General features: G+C 49.2%; 1 protein-coding gene across 7 annotated transcripts in view; it reads left to right on the top strand.

The window, feature by feature from the left end:
* The window catches only part of RCC1 (regulator of chromosome condensation 1), a 35,706-nt gene extending 14,308 nt beyond the window's left edge, over positions 1–21,398 (top strand). For 2 of the 7 annotated variants that reach the window (XM_070775240.1, XM_070775247.1), the window contains 9 exons: positions 11,211–11,292; positions 13,448–13,635; positions 13,813–13,992; positions 14,800–14,896; positions 14,997–15,119; positions 16,266–16,421; positions 16,684–16,803; positions 17,152–17,304; positions 18,457–21,398. In XM_070775240.1, coding sequence (XP_070631341.1) covers positions 11,220–11,292; positions 13,448–13,635; positions 13,813–13,992; positions 14,800–14,896; positions 14,997–15,119; positions 16,266–16,421; positions 16,684–16,803; positions 17,152–17,304; positions 18,457–18,635 — 1,269 coding nt within the window. In that variant the 5' untranslated portion in view covers positions 11,211–11,219 and the 3' untranslated portion in view covers positions 18,636–21,398. Of the gene's footprint in view, positions 1–259; positions 377–5,287; positions 5,439–11,210; positions 11,293–11,812; positions 11,921–13,447; positions 13,636–13,812; positions 13,993–14,799; positions 14,897–14,996; positions 15,120–16,265; positions 16,422–16,683; positions 16,804–17,151; positions 17,305–18,456 lie in introns of those variants that run through there. The other 5 variants (XM_070775221.1, XM_070775233.1, XM_070775214.1 and 2 more) reach the window with 5 other exon arrangements.
* The last annotated feature ends 321 nt before the right edge of the window (positions 21,399–21,719 follow it).

The raw sequence follows: 21,719 nt of genomic DNA, 5'->3' as shown, positions 1-21,719 counted from the left end.
GTGCGGGCGCTCGGGTCTGCGGCCCCGCGGGGCGCCCGGGAGCCAGCCCGCCCGCCCGGGCCCCGCCTCGCCGAGCGAGGGCCGCGCGGCCCCCTCCGCCGCCGCGTCTCGCACGCCCGGCCCGCGCCGCCCGCGGGGGCGGGAGATTCAAACGGCCCGAGCGCGGCCGGCCGGGGTTTTGCGCGCGGCCGCGGTGACCTCGGCGCCCGCGGTGCGTAGAGCCGCGCGCCTCCCGGACCGGGGCGGCCGCCCCGGCGGTGCCGCGTTTCCGGAGCGGGAAAGTGATTTTAAAAAGTCCAGCACTGGTTTGGAGAATGCGGTTTGCGGAGTGGGGTGGGAATCCCGCCCGGCAAGGGTCGGATCGAGGAGCTCGAGGGTAGGCTGCCGAGGGTCGGCTGCCGAGGGTCTGCGTAGGGAGCGAAATCTCAGCGTCAACAGGCACCGCCACGACTGTTGACCGGTGGGAGAGGTGTGCCGGGAACTCCGCATCAACTCGTCTGTCAGCAGATTAATCGCTGGCGGTCTCCTCCGTGCCGCGCGTGCAGGGCTGGGGGAAATGGTGAAAGGGCCCCGGGTGGCCGTGATGGAGCTCCCTGCCTCCCCTGGGGAGGCCCATGTGATCCCCAAGGTGTGCCCATGGAGCCGCGGCGCTCGCTGCTCCTCGTGGATATTAACTAAGGTGCTCCAAGTGTGACTTGAGTGCCTATAGCAGAAGTCGAGTGTAGGGAGTGTGGATGGGGAACTCGGACTTGACGCAAGCCTGGGCAGGAGGATGAGTGATGACTTTCCAGCCGAGGTGACTCTTGGCCAGGGTTTTGAAAGAACAGAGAAGTTATTCAGGCGGACCGAGGGTGGAGGGCTTCTGGCGATCCAGGCAGGGAACACAGCACGTGCAAACGCAGGAAGGTGTGGGTGAGTGTTGTCATCAGAGCTACCACGGTGTTTGTCTGGCGCACAGGGTACCAGGAGAGGAAGAGCAATATGATCGAGCAGGGGCTGGGTCTCCAAAGGTCTGGAGTGCAAGCGCTGGGTGGGGCGGAGAAGGCAGCGACGGTTTTACCCAAGAAGGGCATCAGAGTGGAGTCTGGAAAGGTAAACTAGGAGTTCTCCATGCTCTTGTTGGGAAGCCATCCCAAGAGCAGGAATCCTGTTCAGCTTTGCAGCTGCCTAGTTGGCTACCCCTGGGCCATCCACCTAATCCCCCTGGGCCTGGTCCTTACCTGTAAGATGAAGATAAGAGAGTTACTAATATCCTGTAAAGCTGTGGTTCTAACACCTGGGGTAAGGTGTAGCCTCATTCTGCTGGGGAAAATAAATGCACTTAAGCCTAGGCTCCCCTCTGTATTTTTGGGCTTCCCTGGTAGCTCCGTTGGTTAAGAATCTGCCTGCGATGGAGGAGACCCAGGTTTGATCCCTGGATGGGCAAGATCCCCTGGAGAAGGAAATGGCAACCCACTCCAGTATTCTTGCCTGGAAAATCCCATGGACAGAGGAGTCCAGCAGGCTACAGTCCATGGGGTCACCAAGAGTCGGACACGACTTAGCGACTTAAACTACCACCACCCCTTCTGTAGTGAAGGGGGATCCTGGTAAGGAGCCCTTGGGTGAGGTCTACCAGCTCAGTGACTGACATCAGGCAGGAAGGACTTGCTCCCCCAGTGTTTGTTGACAGACAGAGCCTCTCTCGTCCCTTCCCTCCCAGGGGACTTCCCTCACAAAGAGATTCTTCAGCCCTTGCATCTGTCTGGCAAGTGTTTGCCTCCTGACATTGGGGTGGCTGGGTGGGGACAGCTGCTGGGGTGGGAGAGGGCGCCGTCTCCTTTTGCAGAGATGAGGTCACAAAGGGTCACAGCAGGAACACAGGGGCCCTGGTAGACTGTCTAGTCTACCAAATGAAAAAACAGGCCTAGGGAGAAGTGGGGATGGGGGATGCTCTGGTCCTGGTGGGGAGTGGTCAGCAGACCTGGGCTGTCATCCCACTTCTGTGTGGCCTGGGCCCCCTTCCCCAGAGCCTTCACTTTCATATCTGTAAATACCAGAATGATCACACCTGTGAGGGCAGGGTGTGAGTATTCCAGGATTGACTGGCACATGTTGTTGTTCAGTCGCTAAGTCATGTCCGACTCTGTAACCCCATGGATTGCAGCATGCCAGGCTCCTCTGTCCTCTGCCATCTCCCAGAGGTTGCTCACATTAATTTCCATTGTGTTGGTGTTGCTATCTAACCATCTCATCCTCTGGTGCCCCCTTCTCCTTTTGCCTTCAATCTTTCCCCAACATCAGAGTCTTTTCCAATGAGCCGGTTCTTTGCATCGGGTGCCCAAAGTATTGGAGCTTCAGCTTCAGCATCAGTCCTTCCAATGAATATTCAGGGTTGATCTCCTTTAGAATTGACTGGTTTGGTCTCCTTGCAGTCCACAGGACTCTGGAGGGTCTTTTTCAGCACCATAATTGGAAAGCATCAGTTCTTCACCTTCAGTTCAATTCAGTTCAGTTCAGCCACTCAGTCGTGTCCGACTCTTCTCGACCCCATGAATCACAGCATGCCAGGCCTCCCTGTCCATCACCAACTCCTGGATTTCACTCAGACTCACGTCCATTGAGTCAGTGATGCCATCCAGCCATCTCATCCTCTGTCGTCCCCTTCTCCTCCTGCCCCCAATCCCTCCCAGCATCAGAGTCTTTTCCACTGAGTCAACTCTTCTCATGAGGTGGCCAAAGTACTGGAGTTTCAGCTTCAGCATCATTCCCTCCAAAGAAATCCCAGGGCTGATCTCCTTCAGAATGGACTAGTTGGATCTCCTTGCAGTCCAAGGGACTCTCAAGAGTCTTCTCCAATACCACAGTTCAAAAGCATCAATTCTTCGGTGCTCAGCCTTCTTTATAGTCCAACTCTCACATCCATACATGACCACTGGAAAAACCATAGCCTTGACTAGACGGACCTTTGTTGGCAAAGTAATGTCTCTGCTTTTGAATATGCTATCTAGGTTGGTCATAACTTTCCTTCCAAGGAGTAAGTGTCTTTTAATTTCATGGCTGCAGTCACCATCTGCGGTGATTTTGGAGCCCAGAAAAATAAAGTCTGACACTGTTTCCACTGTTTCCCCATCTATTTCCCATGAAGTGATGGGACTGGATGCCATGATCTTTGTTTTCTGAATGTTGAGCTTTAAGCCAACTTTTTCACTCTCCTCTTTCACTTTCATCAAGAGGCTTTTTAGTTCCTCTTCACTTTCTGCCATAAGGGTGGTGTCATCTGCATATCTGAGGTTATTGATATTTCTCCCAGAAATCTTGATTCCAGCTTGTGTTTCTTCCAGTCCAGCGTTTCTCATGATATACTCTGCATATAAGTTAAACAAGCACGGTGATAATATACAGCCTTGACATACTCCTTTTCCTATTTGGAACCAGTCTGTTGTTCCATGTCCAGTTCTAACTGTTGCTTCCTGACCTGCATACAGGTTTCTCAAGAGGCAGGTCAGGTGGTCTGGTATTCCCATCTCTTTCAGAATTTTCCACAGTTTATTGTGATCCACACAGTCAAAGGCTTTGGCATAGTCAATAAAGCAGAAATAGATGTTTTTCTGGAACTCTCTTGCTTTTTCCATGATCCAGCGGATGTTGGCAATTTGACCACTGGTTCCTCTGCCTTTTCTAAAACCAGCTTGAACATCAGGAAGTTCACGGTTCACCTATTGCTGAAGCCTGGCTTGGAGAATTTTGAGCATTACTTTACTAGCGTGTGAGATGAGTGCAATTGTGCGGTAGTTTGAGCATTCTTTGGCATTGCCTTTCTTTGGGATTGGAATGAAAACTGACCTTTTCCAGTCCTGTGGCCACTGCTGAGTTTTCCAGATTTGCTGGCATATTGAGTGCAGCACTTTCACAGCATCATCTTTCAGGATTTGGAAGAGCTCAACTGGAATTCCATCACCTCCACTAGCTTTGTTCGTAGTGATGCTTTCTAAGACCCACTTGACTTCACATTCTAGGATGTCTGGGTCTAGATGAGTGATCACATCATCATGATTATCTGGGTCGTGAAGATCTTTTTTGTACAGTTCTTCTGTGTATTCTTGCCACCTCTTCTTAATATCTTCAGCTTCTGTTAGGCCCATACCATTTCTGTCCTTTATTGAGCCCATCTTTGCATGAAATGTCCCCTTGGTATCTCTGATTTTCTTGAAGAGATCTCTAGTCTTTCCCATTCTGTTGTTTCCCTCTATTTCTTTGCATTGATCGCTGAGGAAGGCTTTCTTATCTCTTCTTGCTATTCTTTGGAACTCTGCATTCAGATGCTTATATCTTTCCTTTTCTCCTTTGCTTTTCACTTCTCTTCTTTTCACAGCTATTTGTAAGGCCTCCCCAGACAGCCATTTTGCTTTTTTGCATTTCTTTTCCATGGGGATGGTCTTGATCCCTGTCTCCTGTACAATGTCACAAACCTCATTCCATAGTTCATCAGGCACTCTATCTTCACCTTAGGAGACTGTTACTGGAAGTTGACTCTGTATCTGACTTATTGAGATTGTATCTCGCTCTTCTTCCAGACTGTGAACTCCTTGAAGATGGAAGCTGTGTTTGTCTACTGGGGAGTGAGGGGTGGGGACAAAGACTAAGACTTATACCCAGCCCAGACTCTCGATGTCTAGTTAAGAAAGCACACCCAGGGACTTCCCTGGTGGTCCAGTGGTTAAGACACCACATGTCCACTGTAGAGGGCACAGGTTCAATCCCTGGTCAAGGAACTAAGAGAAATTAAAGAAAGAAATAAAACCAGAGTGGTTAGAGAGGAAGTCTGTCCAAAGGACTGATTTGTGTGGTAGAAAACATGCATGTGGGTCATGGGTGCAGGGCTCCACCTTTTAGAAGGTGCCTTCTCATCCCCCGCATTGCCTCCGGGATTGTTGATAGACACCGCAGTGCCTGGAGTCCTCCCTTTGAGAGACGAAGACTCTCAAGTTCAAAGGGGACTCAGGTGGGCTGGACTTAAAAGCTGGCGCGCTCTGTACCTCGGCATGGAGCTGTGCTTGTGGTCCTTCCACACGTGCTTCAGCAGATCTGTCGCCCGCCTGGCCCACTCTCCCAGGCCCTCACTGCTTCCGTGTCTCCCCTTTGCTCTCACCCACCGTCTTGTCCCTTTCAGCAGGCTCCCACCCTCTGCTCCTTGCCTTTGGCCAGGTTCATAGGAGATCCTGGGGAGCCCTGTCCAGGCTGCCTCGATCACTGCCTGGACCATGACCTGCCTTTAGCCAGCTGTTCTTTTGCTTTTAATTTTCAGGTATACCTGGATTCCATTCCTGGCTCTCTTTTCCGGCTGTGCCAACTTAAGCAAGTAAATCTACTTCTCTGCGCCCCAGTTCCCTCAGCTGTTAAATAAGAGTGACAGAGCCCTCTTCAGCTTGTTGTGAGAAGTTAAAGGTTGTTAGAAGGTAGGTATGGCCAGTGCCCCAAAGAGACTCACCTGAAGGGGCAGACTGGTTAAATAATTAGGATCCAAAGTCTGTCCTAATTTCTTGGAGAGAATGATTCCTTTAGGATTGAGAGAGGGATCCGAGGTAGTGTACCAATGGAGGCAACTTTGAGTAGAAGTTCTTGCAGTAGGATAGGGCTGGGGTGGGATGGAGACGCACTGGTATGGAGAGAAGAGTAAGCAGTCTAAGACTGTGAGAAGGGAGGGTGTGACAGATAAGATGAGCCCAGAAGTTGTGTCAGTACCAAACCCTGGAGGTCTTTTTAAAAAGATCATGAATGGTAGAATCATTTTTTTTCTTTTTGGTTAATGATCCATGACACCGAATACCTCCTATAGCCTTTGTTTTTCTGTCTCCACTCCAGGCCTTTCCCATAGCTCAACCCAACAGCAGCACCAATGTGCGGATACCATTCTGTTTTGTTTTGTTTTGTTTTTCACTTAACTTCTTGTTGTGAGTACTTTTCCAAGCTCCTTCTCAGTCTCCCTCCCCAGCAGAGCTGACGGCTGCAGGTCATTCTGATGAGCTGATGGGGAAATATGCCTTTGGCGGGACAGGGCCCCAGATCCAGTGAACCAGTGCCAACCTGGCCAAGGGTTATGAGCTGTTTACTGGAAAAAGTGGGTCCCTGGTGTGTCCCACACTCCTTAACCCATCCAGCTCTGCCACCTTAACATCCCTTCTTGATCGGTTCCTGCACACTTCACACTTGACAAAAACCTCTCAGTCTCTCCGCCCTGTTTGTCCCCCAGTCTTCTCAGTAACTGGAAGTCTACCATCTACCTAGTCACTTAAGCCAAAGGCTAGGAGTCCTTGTGTTGGACTAAGTTCATAGGGGGATCAAAGGGGCCCTGCCCAGGATCCCCTGGATTTTTTAGGATGAAATAGTCATTCTGGGTTCCTCCCCCACCCTCATTCCCTACATCTAATCCACTGGCAAAGCAAGCCTGTTTCCTAAATTGTGTATTTTTATTTGTTGCCTCAGACCAAATCATGTCACCAACTTCTCTCATTTGGATGCTTGCAATCGCTTCCTCTTCCAGTCCCTTCCAGAACAATCGTTAATGAGACAGTCTTCTTAACGCTTGTCTGTTTTCCCTACTAGGCCTTGTACGACCCGGCCCCTGCTCCCCTTGTGCCTCTGATCCATCACTGTCCAGCTGCAGCCCTGCTGGTCTCCCCAGGTTCCTGAGCACATCTCATGCTTTTGTCCAGGCCTTCCCCTGCTGGCTTTCTGTGCCTAGTATTTCAAGTCTTAGCCCAGATGTCACCTATCTGACCTATATCTCCTCTCCTATCCCAGTTACTCTCTTTTTTTTTTTTATTGTGATAAACAATTCATAACATAAAATTTACCATTGTAGCCATTTTTAACTGTATATGGTTCAGTGGCATTAAATCCATCTACACTGTTGTGTCCCTGGAATATTCCTACTATATCACCTTGCCTGTTGAGCAGACCACACTGTCTGTAATAACACTCTCTCTGCGTGCGTATGTGTTTCTGTCTGTAAGCTCCATGAGAGCAGGCGGAGGGTTAGTTGTCTTCTTCCTTGCTACGCCTGGTCCAGAGCCAAGCAGTGGTAATAAGCATTCATGGCAGTATTGGGTCCATGCTGCTAGGTACCGTGTGCTTGGCACTGCAAAACCCTTCGCAGACATTTCATTCCATCTGGACAGCAGCCCTCGAAGTGGTCATTGCATCCCTTTCCATGAGGATACACACAGCTCAGAGAGGCCAAACATGGTTGCACAAGCAGGGTTGAGCAAACCACGGCTCTATCCCTGATGCGAAGAGCTGACTCATTGGAAAAGACCCTGATGCTAGGAAAGATTGAAGGCAGGAAAAGGGGATGACAGAGGATGAGATGGTTGGATGGCATCACCGACTCGATGGACATGAGTTTGAGTAAGCTCTGGGAGTTGGTGATGAACAGGGAAGCCTGGCGTGCTGCCGTCCATGCGGTCACAAAGAGTTGGACACGACTGCGCAACTGAACTGAACTGAGTCAGTGATGCTGTCTAACCATCTCATCCTCTGCCGCCCCCTTCTCCTTTTACCTTCAGTCTTTCCCAGCATCAGGGGAAAGCAACTGAACTGATCCCAGTGAAGGTGCATTTCTAGTGTGGGAAGAGGGGTCTCAAAGAGGCTGGTTGGAGGGGAGGAGTTGCCACCCTGGGAGAATAAAAGTTGGGTGAAACATAGAACTGCCACCTCAACAAAGTCAAAACTGGGCCAGTCTCAGCCTGTAGAAGCTCAGCCTGCAGAGGCTCAGTCCACACAGCCGTGGGGCATTCTAGGCCTTTGGCTGCTTCCTTGTCTTCGGCACTTTGTTCTCCTCCCCCAGGTCAGCCAGCAGAAATGTGCCTGGAGGTTCCAGGCCGTTGACCTCATGTTCATATACCATGGAACGTGGAACGGGGAGCTGGAGAGGCTCCAGAGAAGGGTTCTTAGAATTCTCTTGCCATTTATAGCCTTGGTTAAAGTCTCCATCCCTTTTCTATAAAATGGAGGAGAGGTGGTTAGATTAGATTAGCTGTGCCTAAGCACTATCTGGAACAGACCCTAGATGTTTAAACACTAGCATTGATTTATTGAGCCCTTGCTGCTAAGTCACTTCTGTCGTGTCCGACTCTGTGCAACCCCATAGACGGAAGCCCATCAAGCTCCCCCGTCCCTGGTATTCTCCAGGCAAGAACACTGGAGTGGGTTGCCATTTCCTCCTCCAATGCATGAAAGTGAAAAGTGAAAGGGAAGTTGTTCAGTCATGTCCGACTCTTAGCGACCCCATGGACTACAGCCTACCAGACTCCATCCAAGGGATTTTCCAGGCAAGAGTACTGGAGTGGGGTGCCATTGCCTTCTCCGATTGAGCCCTTACCCTACTCTGTAATTGTATGTGTGCATGCTAAGTCACTTCAGTCATGTCTGACTCTTTGCGACCCTATGGACTGTAGCCCGCCAGGCTCCTCTGTCCATGGGATTCTCCAGATCAGAATACTGGAGTGGGTTGCCACGCCGTCCTCCAGGTGATCTTCCTGACCCAGAGATCGAACCACCCTGTAATTACTTTTACAGTATTAGCTCATTTAGTCATAGTCATAACAATGTGTAGGTACTATTATTGTTCAGTTGCTCAGTCATGTCTCTTTGCAGCCCCATGGCCTGCAGCACGCCAGGCTCCTCTGTCCTCCACTCTCGGAATTTGCTGAAATTCATGTCCGTTGAGTCAGTGACACCACCCTTACGGCAGAAAGCAAAGAAGAACTAAAGAGCCTCTTGATGAAAGTGAAAGAGGAGAGTGAAAAAGTTGGCTTAAAGCTCAACATTGAGAAAAACTAAGATCATGGCATCTGGTCCCATCACTTCATGGCAAATAGATGTGGAAACAGTGGCAGACTTTATTTTGGGGGGCTCCAAAATCATTGCAGATGGTGACTGCAGCCATGAAATTAAAAGACGCTTACTCCTTGGAAGGAAAGTTATGACCAACCTAGACAGCATATTGAAAAGCAGAGACATTACTTTGTCAACAAAGGTCTGTCTAGTCAAGGCTATGGTTTTTCCAGTGGTCATGTATGCATGTGAGAGTTGGACTATAAAGAAAGCTGATCGCCGAAGAGTTGATGCTTTTGAACTGTGGTGTTAGAGAAGACTCTTGAGAGTCCCTTGGATTGCAAGGAGAGCCAGCCAGTCCATCCTAAAGGGAATCAGTCCTGAATATTCATTGGGAGGACTGATGTTGAAGCTGAAACTCTTAATACTTTGGCCACCTGATGCGAAGAGCTGACTCATTTGAAAAGACCCTGACACTGAGAAAGATTGTACGCTGGGAAAGATTGTACGCGGGAGAAGGGGATGACAGAGGGTGAAATGGTTGGTTGGATGGCATCACTGACTCGATGGACATGAGTTTGAGTAAGCTCCTGGAGGTGGTGATGGACAGAGAAGCCTGGCGTGCTGCAGTCCATGGGGTTGCAAAGAGTTGGACACAACTGAGCGACCGAACTGAACTGAGTCAGTGATGCTATCTAACCATCTCATCCTCTGCCGCCTCCTTCTCCTTTTACCTTTAATCTTTCCCAGCATCAGGGTCTTTTATTTCATGACAGCACTCACCATCCACAGCGATTTTGAGTAATTACTATCTCCATTTTACTGAGGAGAAAACTGAATGGTGAAGAGACTAAGTAACTTTGTCCAAGGTCAGACAGCCAGAAAGTAGCTGAGTACATAGCCTGGCTCCTCTTAACCACTACTTGCTCTACCGCTTTTGCATCTGGATAGCTGCAAATTGCCTGGGCCCTGGTGTCTGTTCCAGAGGGATCACAGAGTTTGGGAGCCTTAAGGCTTAGCTGTCTTTCATAACCTTAAAAACCAGGCTCAATAAAGATTTATTTCAGAAACTGCTTATGTGGAGGAAAAAGGGCTTTTGACCCAATTTGGGCTGGGTTGAAATTGAGACACTAGGGCAGAGTGTCTGTTCTCAGTGGCCTTGAGAAGGCAACAGCATTTAGCTGAAGCAAGGAGGCACTCAGCGCTGACGGCTCAGCTGGCTCAGCTGCCCTGGATCTTGCGAGCTGCCACAACCTTTCGTGTTGCCCAGAGGTGATTTCCTTTCCGCCTTTGTAACACCGGGGGTTGTATGCTAGTATGAGTTCATATACAGTGTTTATCTCTTGTTGGATGGGTTTAAAGGAAAGCCAGGTTCCTCCTAGGAGTGGTGGCATTTTGGATCAAAGAGCACAGATGGTTTTGTTTTTTAAATGTATTGAAATTTTGGCTATGCAGGGTTTTCATTACTGCTTACAGGCGTTCTCTAGTTGCAGTGAGTCTGGCCTACTCTGTTGCGCTGCATGGGCTTCCATTGCAGTGGCTTCTCTCGTGAGTGTGGGCTCTAGGGCATGCAGGCAGAGTAGTTGTGGTGCATGGGCTTAGTTGCCTCACAGCATGTGGAGTCTTCCCGGACCAGGGATTGAACCTGTGTCCCCTGCATTGGCAGGCAGATTCCTAACGACTGGACTGCGGTTGAGAAAGTGGTCTGGGTTGGTTTTATTTAATGAAAATAGCTGTGAGTGTGTTTGTGTGGTCTGATTATAACAGTAATGTATCACCAGAGTTACTATGGTTATGTTGGGATTGCAAGGAGTTGTGACGTTCATTGAATGTTCTTCAGTGTTTTAATTTTTTAATAATAAAATTTAAAAATACATGCTGTTTGTATCTTAGATTAAGATATAAAGAAAGAAGTAAAATTTGTCCGTAATCACATTTTCCAGAGGTTACCATTATTAATACTGAATGTATTTCCTTCCATATATTTTTATATGTGTATGCTTTTTCTTTTCCACAAGTAGGATGATGGCCTGTTTTTCAATCTGCTTATGTTACTTGGCAATGATTCAGTAAATAAATCTCTGAAAACATCACTTTCAGTGGCTTCGTACTGTTTTATCATCAGTATTCCACGTATTATTTAGCCAATCCCCTACTCCTAAGTACATGGGTTGCTCCATTTTTTGTTGTTTTTGTTTCTTAATGTTACGAAGAATACAGTAGAGAATATTAGTGGAACTTAATCTTTGGGTTTATTTATTATTTGGTTCTTCTCAGGTAAATTCCGAGAAGTGGAATTGCTAGGCATTTCTTTTCTTTTTTTTTAGGGTTTTTGATAAATATTGCCTGAATAGAGCCATTTCTGACATGGAGTCTTTGCCTGGGTTTTTCAGGACAAGAAGATGCCACCCAAGCGTATAGCTAAGAGAAGGTCTCCCCCAGAAGATGCCCTCCCCAAAAGCAAGAAGGTGAAGGGTAAGTTGGCCCTCAGTATGGGTGGCCTCTTGACATCCCCAGAATCTGGTACTGGGCTCCTTCCTCCCTGAGATTTGAAGCCAAGGGGCCAGGAAGTCCAGGAACTCCACCCAGCTGGAGGGTCTCCTGTAGCTCACTGATTCCCACCCTCTGGGAATGATAAAGGGGCAGAGACTTGCTTAAAAGCACTCAGATACAGGTGAAAAACTAGACCCTACGGCTTTGCCCTAGGCAGTAATGCCTAGTTAAGACCATTGACCTCCAGACTGGGTTCATGTCCTGGCTCTGCCACTTTCTAGCTGTATAGCTGTGGCAAATCACTAACCTCATTCATAAAACGGGCAACCTCACCGGGCTGCCATGAGGAAAATGAGCTCGTTTCCTGGTTAGCATTCGAGAGAAGTGCCTTTGGTCTCCTTTCTGCTCGGACCCTGGAGGGATTCAGGGAGGAGAGCCACCCCCAGTCTGGGAGGGTTGGGGGAGTGTGGACCCACACTCAGACAGTGTCTGTCTTTTGCAGACCCTCGTAACCAGGCAGTGAGGGCCGTTGCTTCCCACCGTGTTCCAGGCGCCCGCTCCTGCCAAGGTGCCTGCGGGCTGTGCTCTCCTGTCCAGAAGGCCCGACCAGGTGGCTGCCTGCCCAGAGTGCCCTCTGCGCAGCCGCAGCAGTCCTGGCAGCCGTGGCCACACCCCCGGGGGGAGGGGCTGGACGCCATTGGCTGTCCGGGGCTCTGGCGGCCCCGCCCTTCGTTGGCCTGGCAGATGGCCCAGCACTGCACTCTGATTGGCGCGTACCTCTTGCGGTCTCTTACTCCTCCCTTTTCTCTTCAGCTGCGTGTCTGCTCCTCAAAAGAAGTGGAGAGGGGGTCAGTGTGCCTATGTCCAGTGGTTAAGTCACAGCCTGAGGATGGAGACTAGAGACTGTGCTCTGACCATGTAGGCCTCCTTGATTTGGTTTCACCGCAAACTTTACTCGTTATTAGCTCTTATGACACTGTCTAAGGCTCTGTTCCAGAGAAGGCAATGGCACCCCACTCCAGTACTCTTGCCTGGAAAATCCCATGGACGGAGGAGCCTGGTGGGCTCCAGTCCATGGGGTCGCGAAGAGTCGGACACGACTGAGCGACTTCACTTTCACTTTTCACTTTCATGCATTGGAGAAGGAAATGGCAACCCACTCCAGTGTTCTTACCTGGACAATCCCAGGGACGGCGGAGCCTGATGGGCTGCCGTTATGGGGTCGCACAGAGTTGGACACGACTGAAGTGACTTAGCAGCAGCAGCAGCAAGGCTCTGTTCTCCTTTTCTATAAAATGGGAGCCTGAAATGGAAGGCCTATAGCATAATGTGGGGGGCTGCAAATCAATTTAACATTCGTAGAATAAGCAGTGTTAGATGTTATTATGCCCTCTCTGTTAGTTGGTTCCTGACCAAGAACAGCCAATCAGAAAAGCTATCTTGTGCCCCACTTCTCCTCCCCACCTGAATTTTTTTCTCTGTATCAAGTATATTATTGCCATTTCCTTCCACTCACATTAATAATGCGCTTAGGTGGGCACTTTGCTGGTAGTCCAGTGGCTAAGACTCTGCTCCTAGTGAAGGGAGCCAGCATTCCATTCCTGATCAGGGAACTAGATCCCACGGGCCACAACTAAGGAGCCTGCATGTTGCACTGGGACTGAGCATAGCCAAATAAATAAATACAGATTAAAGAATATGTGGAGTTTTTTGGGTTTTAATTTAAAATTAAAATTCTTTTTATGTGAGTCATATTTTAAAGTCTTCATTGAATTTGTTTCAGTATTGCTTGTTTTGTGTTTTGGTTTTTTGGGTATGAGGCATGTTGGATCTTAGTTCCCCCTCCAAGGATTGAACCTATGCACACCTCTATTGGAAGGCAAAGTCTTAACCACTGGACCACCAGGGAAGTCCCTAATGTGCTCAGTTTTTAATCTTCACAAACATTCGATGAGATAGGTACTTCTCTTACCCTCGTTTCACAGATGAGGACGCTTAGGCTTGGAGAGGTCTAACTAATGTTCTGTGGCAGGGCACGGATTTGAACCCAGGTCTGTGTTATCCCACAGCCTGTGCAGCACCCTCTCCTCTCTCTTGTCATCCTGCACACTCAGGGGCTATCTTCTTTACCCCTCAGTCTCCCATAGGTCCCACGGCACAGAACCAGGTGTGGTGCTGACACTGGGCCAGGGCGACGTGGGCCAGCTGGGGCTGGGTGAGAATGTGATGGAGAGGAAGAAGCCAGCCCTAGTGTCCATTCCAGAAGACATCGTGCAGGCTGAGGCTGGGGGCATGCACACTGTGTGCCTAAGCAAAAGTGGCCAGGTAGGTCAGGGTGGCACCAGACGGGACAGGACCTGGGGCTGGGGGCCTTGGGGAAGGAGCTCTGAACCATATGCATTACTCTGTAGAGATGGAGCTGGCTAGATAAGCAGGGAGTGGCCTAGACAAGAAGATACTGAGAGGCCAGACCTCGCACTAACGGGGACATCCTCTGCACAGGTCTACTCCTTCGGCTGCAATGACGAGGGTGCTCTGGGAAGGGATACGTCAGTGGAGGGCTCAGAGATGGTCCCTGGGAAAGTGGACCTGCAAGAGAAGGTGGTACAGGTGTCAGCAGGAGACAGTCACACAGCAGCCCTCACCGAGGATGGCCGTGTCTTCCTCTGGGGCTCTTTCCGGGTAAGACTGGGTCTGGAGGATGGCTGTGGAGCTGGTGAGCAGAATTAAGTACAGCTGGTGGGGCCCCATCTCCATGCCCGTGTTGTACTTGTGGAGAGATTGAGACCCTGGGAAGGGCTTGGACCGGACCCAGGTTTCTGGTTCTTCATCAGGCCTGTGCACACTACTGACTGTTGCTGTAAATCTGATGTTATGTTGTGTGTCATGGAAAAGGAGTGGCTCAGGGATACCTTTGGTCTTCGGCTGAGCCAAGAAGCCTGCTGACACATCTCCTCCCTTTTAACCTTCCTCCTCCGCTTCCCAGTCTCCTTCCACACTTCTCAGAAGCATATTTCAGAATTTTCAAGACAGGAGAGTGTGGTTTAAACAGCAGATTCAGCATTAAAATTGTTTTGGTACTTTGTTATTCAATTTATTTTGAAATGTCAGAAATAAAGGAATCTGATATTTCCTCATTGGAGCTCTTTTAACACATTTTAATGGAGAATTTCAAACATGTAAGAGTAATCAGAATGCTATTTTGAACTCTTATTTACTTGCCTGAACAATTATCAGCTTATGACCAAACTTGTTTGATTTTCACTCCCTTCCATTCCCCAACTCCTTTGTTATATTTTAATGCAAATCACAGACCACTGATTTCACTCATGAGTATTTCACTGTGTGGCCTGGCTCCTGTCTACCTCTCCATGCTCACCTGGCACCAGTGCCCTTCACCACACACCTCTGGGGGGTGTCTGCAAAGCTGGATCTGGCTGGTATGAGACAGGCAGGGCTGGCTGAAAACTGACCCGCCCTCCCCTCCAGGACAATAACGGTGTGATCGGGCTCTTGGAACCCATGAAAAAGAGCATGGTGCCCGTGCAGGTGCAGCTGAGTGTGCCCGTGGTGAAGGTGGCCTCGGGTGAGTCTGGCATCTTGCTCTGGGCAGGAGGTGGAGAACCTTTTGCTGGGTTGGGCCTTACAGACAAGCCCTGCATCTCCTGCTTTCCTCTCACCCTCAGGAAATGACCACTTGGTGATGCTGACAGTTGATGGCGACCTCTATACTTTGGGCTCCGGGGAGCAGGGCCAACTGGGCCGCGTACCTGAATTATTTGCCAATCGTGGTGGCCGTCAGGGCCTTGGTAGGTGTTTGTTTGTTTTTCATTTATTTTTGTCTGTGCTAGGTCTTAATTGCTGCATGGGCTTTTCTCTAGTTGTGGCAAGTGGGGGTTACTCTCTAGTCAACTTCTCATTACAGTGGCTTCTCTTGTTGCAGAGGACAGAGTCTAGGGCACACAGGCTTCAGTAATCATAGCTCATGGGCTCAGTAGTTGTGGCTCCCAGGCTCTCGAGCACAGGCTCAGTAGTTTTGGCTCATGAGCTTACGGCATGTGGGATCTTCTGGGATCAGGGATTGAACCCAAGCTTCCTGCACTGGCAGGCAGATTCGTTACCACTGAGCCACCAGGGAAGCCCCTTGGTAGGTGTTTTGCTGATTTAGTTTATGTTCAAAGGATTCGTTAACAAAAGAAACCACTCATCACACACAAACAAGATGTTGTTGGTTTCACCTGTGCATCACAAGATTTCGTCTGACCTCAGGGCGTTGGCCAGACCTCCAGGGGCTTAAGAAATTCCAAGACCCACTCCCTTTTTTAAGCGCCACTGGACTTACTGGTAACAATTGGTGTGTTCACAAGTAGGCATATAGTCCAAGCAGGGTCCAGGCAAGGTCAGATGTCAGTCAGAGGCCTGCTCCCCTACTTCTGAAGCCCGAACACGACTACCTCCATTTTAATTTCCCTTAAAGTAGGTAGCTTAGGTTCCTCTGGTGGGGCAAGTTGGCAAGCCATCCCCTGCTGAAGGTCAAAGGCAGAAGGGATTCTCTTGTGTTCAGGCTTGCATCGGGTGGACCTGCAGTGATAGTTGAGGAATCCCCAGACTACCTCAGAGTTGAATCTTGGCTCTACCCCTTACTGGCCGTGGGCCCCCAGACACAGTTTCCGTATCTCTAAACTACCTGCCTCACTGGGTTGTTGTGAAGTGCACAGAGTTCATATAGAAGGCTGTCTGACAGCGTAAGTCCCATATAAATGTTACCTCTATGGCTGTGGGGGTCTGAGTGAGGCACCTGGCCTCTGTTGGCCTCAGTTTCCTCTTCTGTATTCTACAGAGAAGAGTCCCTGCTTAGGCTCCCTGTGAGGGCTTCAGCAGTAAAGGAGACACAGTGGGGCAGAGGGGAGAGGCCATGTGTGTGCCACTGACCCTGACCTTCTCTCTGCCTGCAGAACGACTCCTGGTCCCCAAGTGTGTGATGCTGAAATCCAGGGGAAGCCGGGGCCATGTCAGGTTCCAGGATGCCTTCTGCGGTGCCTACTTTACCTTCGCCATCTCCTCCGAGGGCCATGTATATGGCTTTGGCCTCTCCAACTACCATCAACTTGGTGGGTCCCAGAGTGACTTGGGTTGCAATCCCGCCTCCACCACTCACTCATTGTGTCCCCTCCGTGTGGGGGTCACCTAACCGCTCAGAGCCTCAGTTGTTTTGAGTATTTATTTATGTATTTTTGGTTGTGCTGGGTCTTTGTTGCTGCACTGCGGCTTTCTCTAGTTGTGATGAGCGGATGTGATGAGGGAAGGGATAAAGAAGGCAATTCCTTGGACAGTGTCACCCCTGACAGCCCCATCCTGGCCTTTCCCCCCCAGGAACCCAAGGCACAGAATCCTGTTTTGTACCTCAGAACCTAACATCCTTCAAGAACTCCACCAAGTCCTGGGTGGGCTTCTCTGGGGGCCAGCACCATACTGTCTGCATGGATTCAGAAGGTAGGGGGTCTAGACCTCTCTCTGGGGTGAGGGTAGAGTGTTCCCTGGGCACAGGTCTGGGCCCACTCCGTAAACAACAGTGCTTGGAACCTGGGCCTGCTCCATGGATTGGGCTAACTGTGGGTCCATGAGGGTCACCCCACCCACCAGCATCCTGGTGGTCTTCTACCTGGGAGTTAAGTGGGGCCTGTGGAGGTTCTTCCAGGCTTCCCTCCACACTGAAAGAGATGCTGCAGATCTCACCACCACCTTGGGATTGGGGGACCCGCTCCCATGGATATCAGTGCCCACCCGGCCTACCTGGATCATGCCGTCTGCTATTCTTCGTCTCTCTCCCTCCTCCCACAGGAAAAGCATACAGCCTGGGCCGGGCTGAGTATGGGCGGCTGGGCCTTGGGGAAGGTGCTGAGGAGAAGAGCGTACCCACCCTGATCCCCAGGCTGCCCACGGTCTCCTCAGTGGCTTGTGGAGCTTCTGTGGGGTATGCTGTGACCAAGGATGGTGAGTGGGACCGCCCACAGTCGGTCTGGTTGGGGTCTGGGGGTCATGATTCTTAGCAGAGTGCCTGGCAGGTTCCATTGCCCACCATTCTATGGAACTAAGATGTGGGAAGCAGTATTTGTGATGACGTTGTTTTTGTCCTGATAGAAGTTCTGGCTTCGATGACATAAAGTGGGTAAACACATTATTAAAATTATTTTAATGTGTTGGAGCCAAGGGGATATATTAATTACTGAGGCCCAGATAGGCAAGGCTTCCTGGGTGGCTCAGTGGTAAAGAATCTACCTGCCAGTGCAAGAGATACAGGAGTTGTGGGTTCGATCCCTGAGTTGGGAAGATCCCCTGGAGAAGGAAATGGCAATGCACTCCAGTATTCTTGCCTGGAAATTCCCATGGACAGAGGAGCCTGGTGGTCACAGTCCATGGAGTCACGAAGAGTCAGGTACAACTGAACACACAGGCACCGACAGGCAGGACTGGAACCCAGGTCTCCAGACTCCTCACACAGGCACGCCTTTACATTTATATCTTGGTGACCCTTTTTTTATACAAACTAGTAACTGCCAGCTTCCCAGGGAGTTGTACTTAAAATATCATTAGGAGAAAGAAAGCTTAGTAGTTGGGGTCCTGGCAAGCACAGCAGAGGGGGGTGTGGACAAGTTGTTGCCAAAGCCTGAGGGAGCAGACTTGGAGGCCTTGAGAAAGCGGGCTGGCAGAGCTGCTGGATCCGGGACTGTCCAGAAGGAGTTCCTGGGGAAGTGGGGCTCGCTGCACCTTGAAGGTTTAGTCCTTAATGGTAAGGAAAGGAGAACGTCCAGAACAGTCTCACAGGCAGGTGGTTCAGGGAACGGAGGTGATGTAGGGGTTTGGGGAATGACCAGTCATTGTCAGGCCTTGAAAGGTCTGCCTGGGAGCAGGGAGAAGTCTTTGTCAATGCATAAGGGCTGTGGTCTCTGGTTGACAAAGCTCTTTTTTGTCCATCATCTCCTTGCCTCCTCCCAGCTTCTCTGAACTCCCCGGAGGCTGGGACATTGCCAGGCTGCCTCAGGCCAAGCCCAGAAGGCACCCTCAAGTGCCAGGCTTCTCATTCTGCAGAAGAAAGCTGGGGCTGGGGATCCTCAAGACAGCTGCCCCTGTTTCTTTCCCCTATAGGTCGTGTTTTCGCCTGGGGCATGGGCACCAACTACCAACTGGGCACGGGACAGGACGAAGATGCCTGGAGCCCCGTGGAGATGACAGGCAAACAGCTGGAGAACCGGGTGGTCTTAACTGTGTCCAGCGGGGGCCAGCACACAGTCTTACTAGTCAAGGACAAGGAACAGAGCTGGTGAAGCCTGTGAGGGCCTGGTTCCTGGCCCCCCCCCAACCTCCCTCTTGGAACAGGGAAGCCGTGACGACTGCGTGTTCCAGCAGGCCTCTCCCAGCCCCAAGTACTCTGTCACCTCCTGCCTTTTCCTCATCAGCAGAACAGAACCCTTCTCCCCTTTATGCCCCCCTCTTTTCTGGAATCATCCTGGGACCTACAGGATGAGGGTGGGATAGATGGAAGAGAGGGGAGGGGTTTTTATCAGAAAGAACATTGCTCACCCCACAGCCATATGGTCAGACCTTCCTGCTCATCCCACTTCTATGGCACTGGCTGACCCTGGTTTTGCCTCTCCAAAACCAAAACTTCCTCCCCTGCGTGTTTGGTGCCCAGATAACGCTGAGAAGTCAGGCTCCATCAAGCCCCGCTCTAGTCCTGTGCCACTCTTCCCGTCCTTCACAACCCACAGGCGGACACACGGTACAGTCGTCAGACCCAGCTGTCATGGACCTATGCCTGGGGGAAACTGGAGAAGGGGAAGGCTACCCAGCCATGGGCAACCCCAAGCCAAATATTTGGCCCTGAACAGGTGCCCATGGGGCAAAAAGAAAAACAGGGCTCCTCTGTTTGATCAAGAAAAAAGCCAATCCACCTTTCTCCCAGAAGCACAAAGCATTCTGTCCTTCAGGCCTTGTCTGCAGTCTCCCCCATCCATCCTGCCTCACCTGCAGCCAAGGGCCTGAAATCTGGAAAGGCAGCTGTGCCTGCAGGGCAGGACTTGTGGGGAGAGGGGAAGGAGGGCTTTATAAACAAACTTAAAGCAATATTGAGAGTGAAGGGAGGGAGGGGAAGAGGGTTGGAGGGGTAGAGGCTGGTCTCCAGAAAGGGAAACAGCAGCATGTACAGTGGCAGAAAAAACAGGAAAGGGTTTTGATTTTTTTTTAAAATGTAAAGTATTTTGGAGGAGAGAGTGAAATCTTTTAACACTTTGAATAAATTTAGAGTTTTATAAAACAGGCCACTTATTTTCTACACACTCCCTGCTTTTTTAAGGGAGCACCTGCTGTGTTGGGAAGGGCAGAATGACCCCATGCCTGTAGACCTGGGGAAGACTAGGACTTCAGTGATGTCAAGAACTCCTGGTATGTGCCAGCTGTTCATTTTTTGTTATTTGTTGTTTTGTTTTTGTTTTTTTTTTTTGTATGAAACAGTGGCTGTTCTAGACAAATCAAAATGAGTTGATTGGTTTTTCTTAGGTATTTATGTTTCAAGAATCACTGGATTTTTAAAAAATTATATTGTACAGTATGTGAGACATGGGGTGGATCTTTTTAATATCCTAATTTGAAACCAAGATTTTTGAGTACAATACATCTCTAGAGATACTTACACTAAGTTTAACGATGTATCATTTCAAAAGCTAGTGTAACTGATTAAACATGATTAACTGCACAATAACAACTTATGCATAATGGTGTAGATTTTCACAGGCATTTGAGCAACCAAGTCACATAAAGCTGACCTGTCCAGTATGGTGGTCAATAGCTACTTGTGGTTATTTAGATTTAATTTAAATTTGTAAAAATGTAAAATGAACTTCCTCAATTTTATTAGCCATATTGCAAGTCCTCAGTAGTCAAAAGCAGCTAGTGCCTATGGTTTGGGGGCTATGCAAATACAGAAATTTATAGAACATTTCTATAATTGCAGAAAGTCACAGTGGACAGTGCTAATATAGGAGGTCTAAATATGTACAGCAGGGAAGTTTTATTAGCGCCAGGAGGATTCTTGATGTCAGCTACTCTTGGAAAAATGAATATGATGTAAAGTAACTTAAAATGTTTTCTGTGATTGTTTTTTCCTCGAACTTTTAGTTTCAATGCAGGTCCTATCCTGATTAGAAATGGACTTCTAGAAGGGAAAAAAATCACAACTTTCGACTTTAATATTTTCACTGTAGAGAGGCACTGTGTGTCTGCTCTTCCTTCCCCTGCCCCCCAAAAAAGTCCATTTGGATTAGATTTATTGAAGCTTTCCCTTTTGACACAGCAGATTGAAAGTACTTTCTCCTTAAAAACAACTCTTGTGGATTGAGACTTAAATGGCCCAGGCACTGTACTGAGCACTTTGCATACAATAATAGCTCATTTCATCCTCACATCAGCCTTGTGAAGTCGGAACTGCTGTCCCTCAGGAAAATGTCCCTGGGAGTTCAAGTGACTAACTTGAGATCTAGCTGCCTTTCTTTTCCTTGTATTGTAGTGAAAGTCACTCAGTCGTGTCCGACTCTTTGGGACCCCGTAGGCTATACAGTCTGTGGAATTCTCCAGGCCAGAATACTGGAGTGGGTAGCCTTTCCCTTCTCCAGGGGATCTTCCCAACCCAGGGATTGAATCCAGGTTTCCCACATTGCAGGTGGATTCTTTATCTAGCTGAGCCACAAGGGAAGCCAAAGAGTACTAGAGTGGGTAGCCTATCCTTTCTCCATCAGATCTTCCCAACCCAGGAATTAAGCTGGGGTATCCTGCATTGCAGGTGGATTCTTTATCAACTGAGCTATCAGTGAAGCCCTGATATGTATTGTATGTAACAGTTATAAAGCTCTCTGTAGGTGCTTTATGTATATTAGAAAAGTATCAGGCACAAAGTAAAGGCTCCACAAGCCTTTGCTGTTACAACCGTTGCACATTTCAAAATTCCCTGTGGTTCATAATTGCCTTGTTTTTTCACTTGCTTACTTTTTTGGTATAAGTGTTGTTCAATAATTCAGTGTCATAGTCTATCAGAAGTATGAATCTCCTTTTTTACGTTCAAACGTGTCAAGTACTCTTAAGTTTTACCTTTTCCCCTATCCTCCTCCAACCTGGATTGACTACCGCAAAACAAATGTAATCACCACATATGGCTCAGCTGTAAATACTATTTACAATCATAATAATGTAGTACAATTAACAAATTGCAATCAGAAGACGGAAAAGTGTGTATGTCTGAGGGGACGTCCCTAAAATATCTGAAACTACAAATGAATAGAAATTATATTATTGAGGGCTTCCCTGGCGGCTCAGTGGTAAAGAACCTGTCTGCCAATGCAGGAGACACCGGTTTGATC

Source organism: Bos indicus, chromosome 2, assembly GCF_029378745.1.
Source record: "Bos indicus isolate NIAB-ARS_2022 breed Sahiwal x Tharparkar chromosome 2, NIAB-ARS_B.indTharparkar_mat_pri_1.0, whole genome shotgun sequence".
Classification (NCBI taxonomy): domain Eukaryota; kingdom Metazoa; phylum Chordata; class Mammalia; order Artiodactyla; family Bovidae; genus Bos; species Bos indicus.
This window is presented reverse-complemented; position numbering and strand designations above follow the sequence as displayed.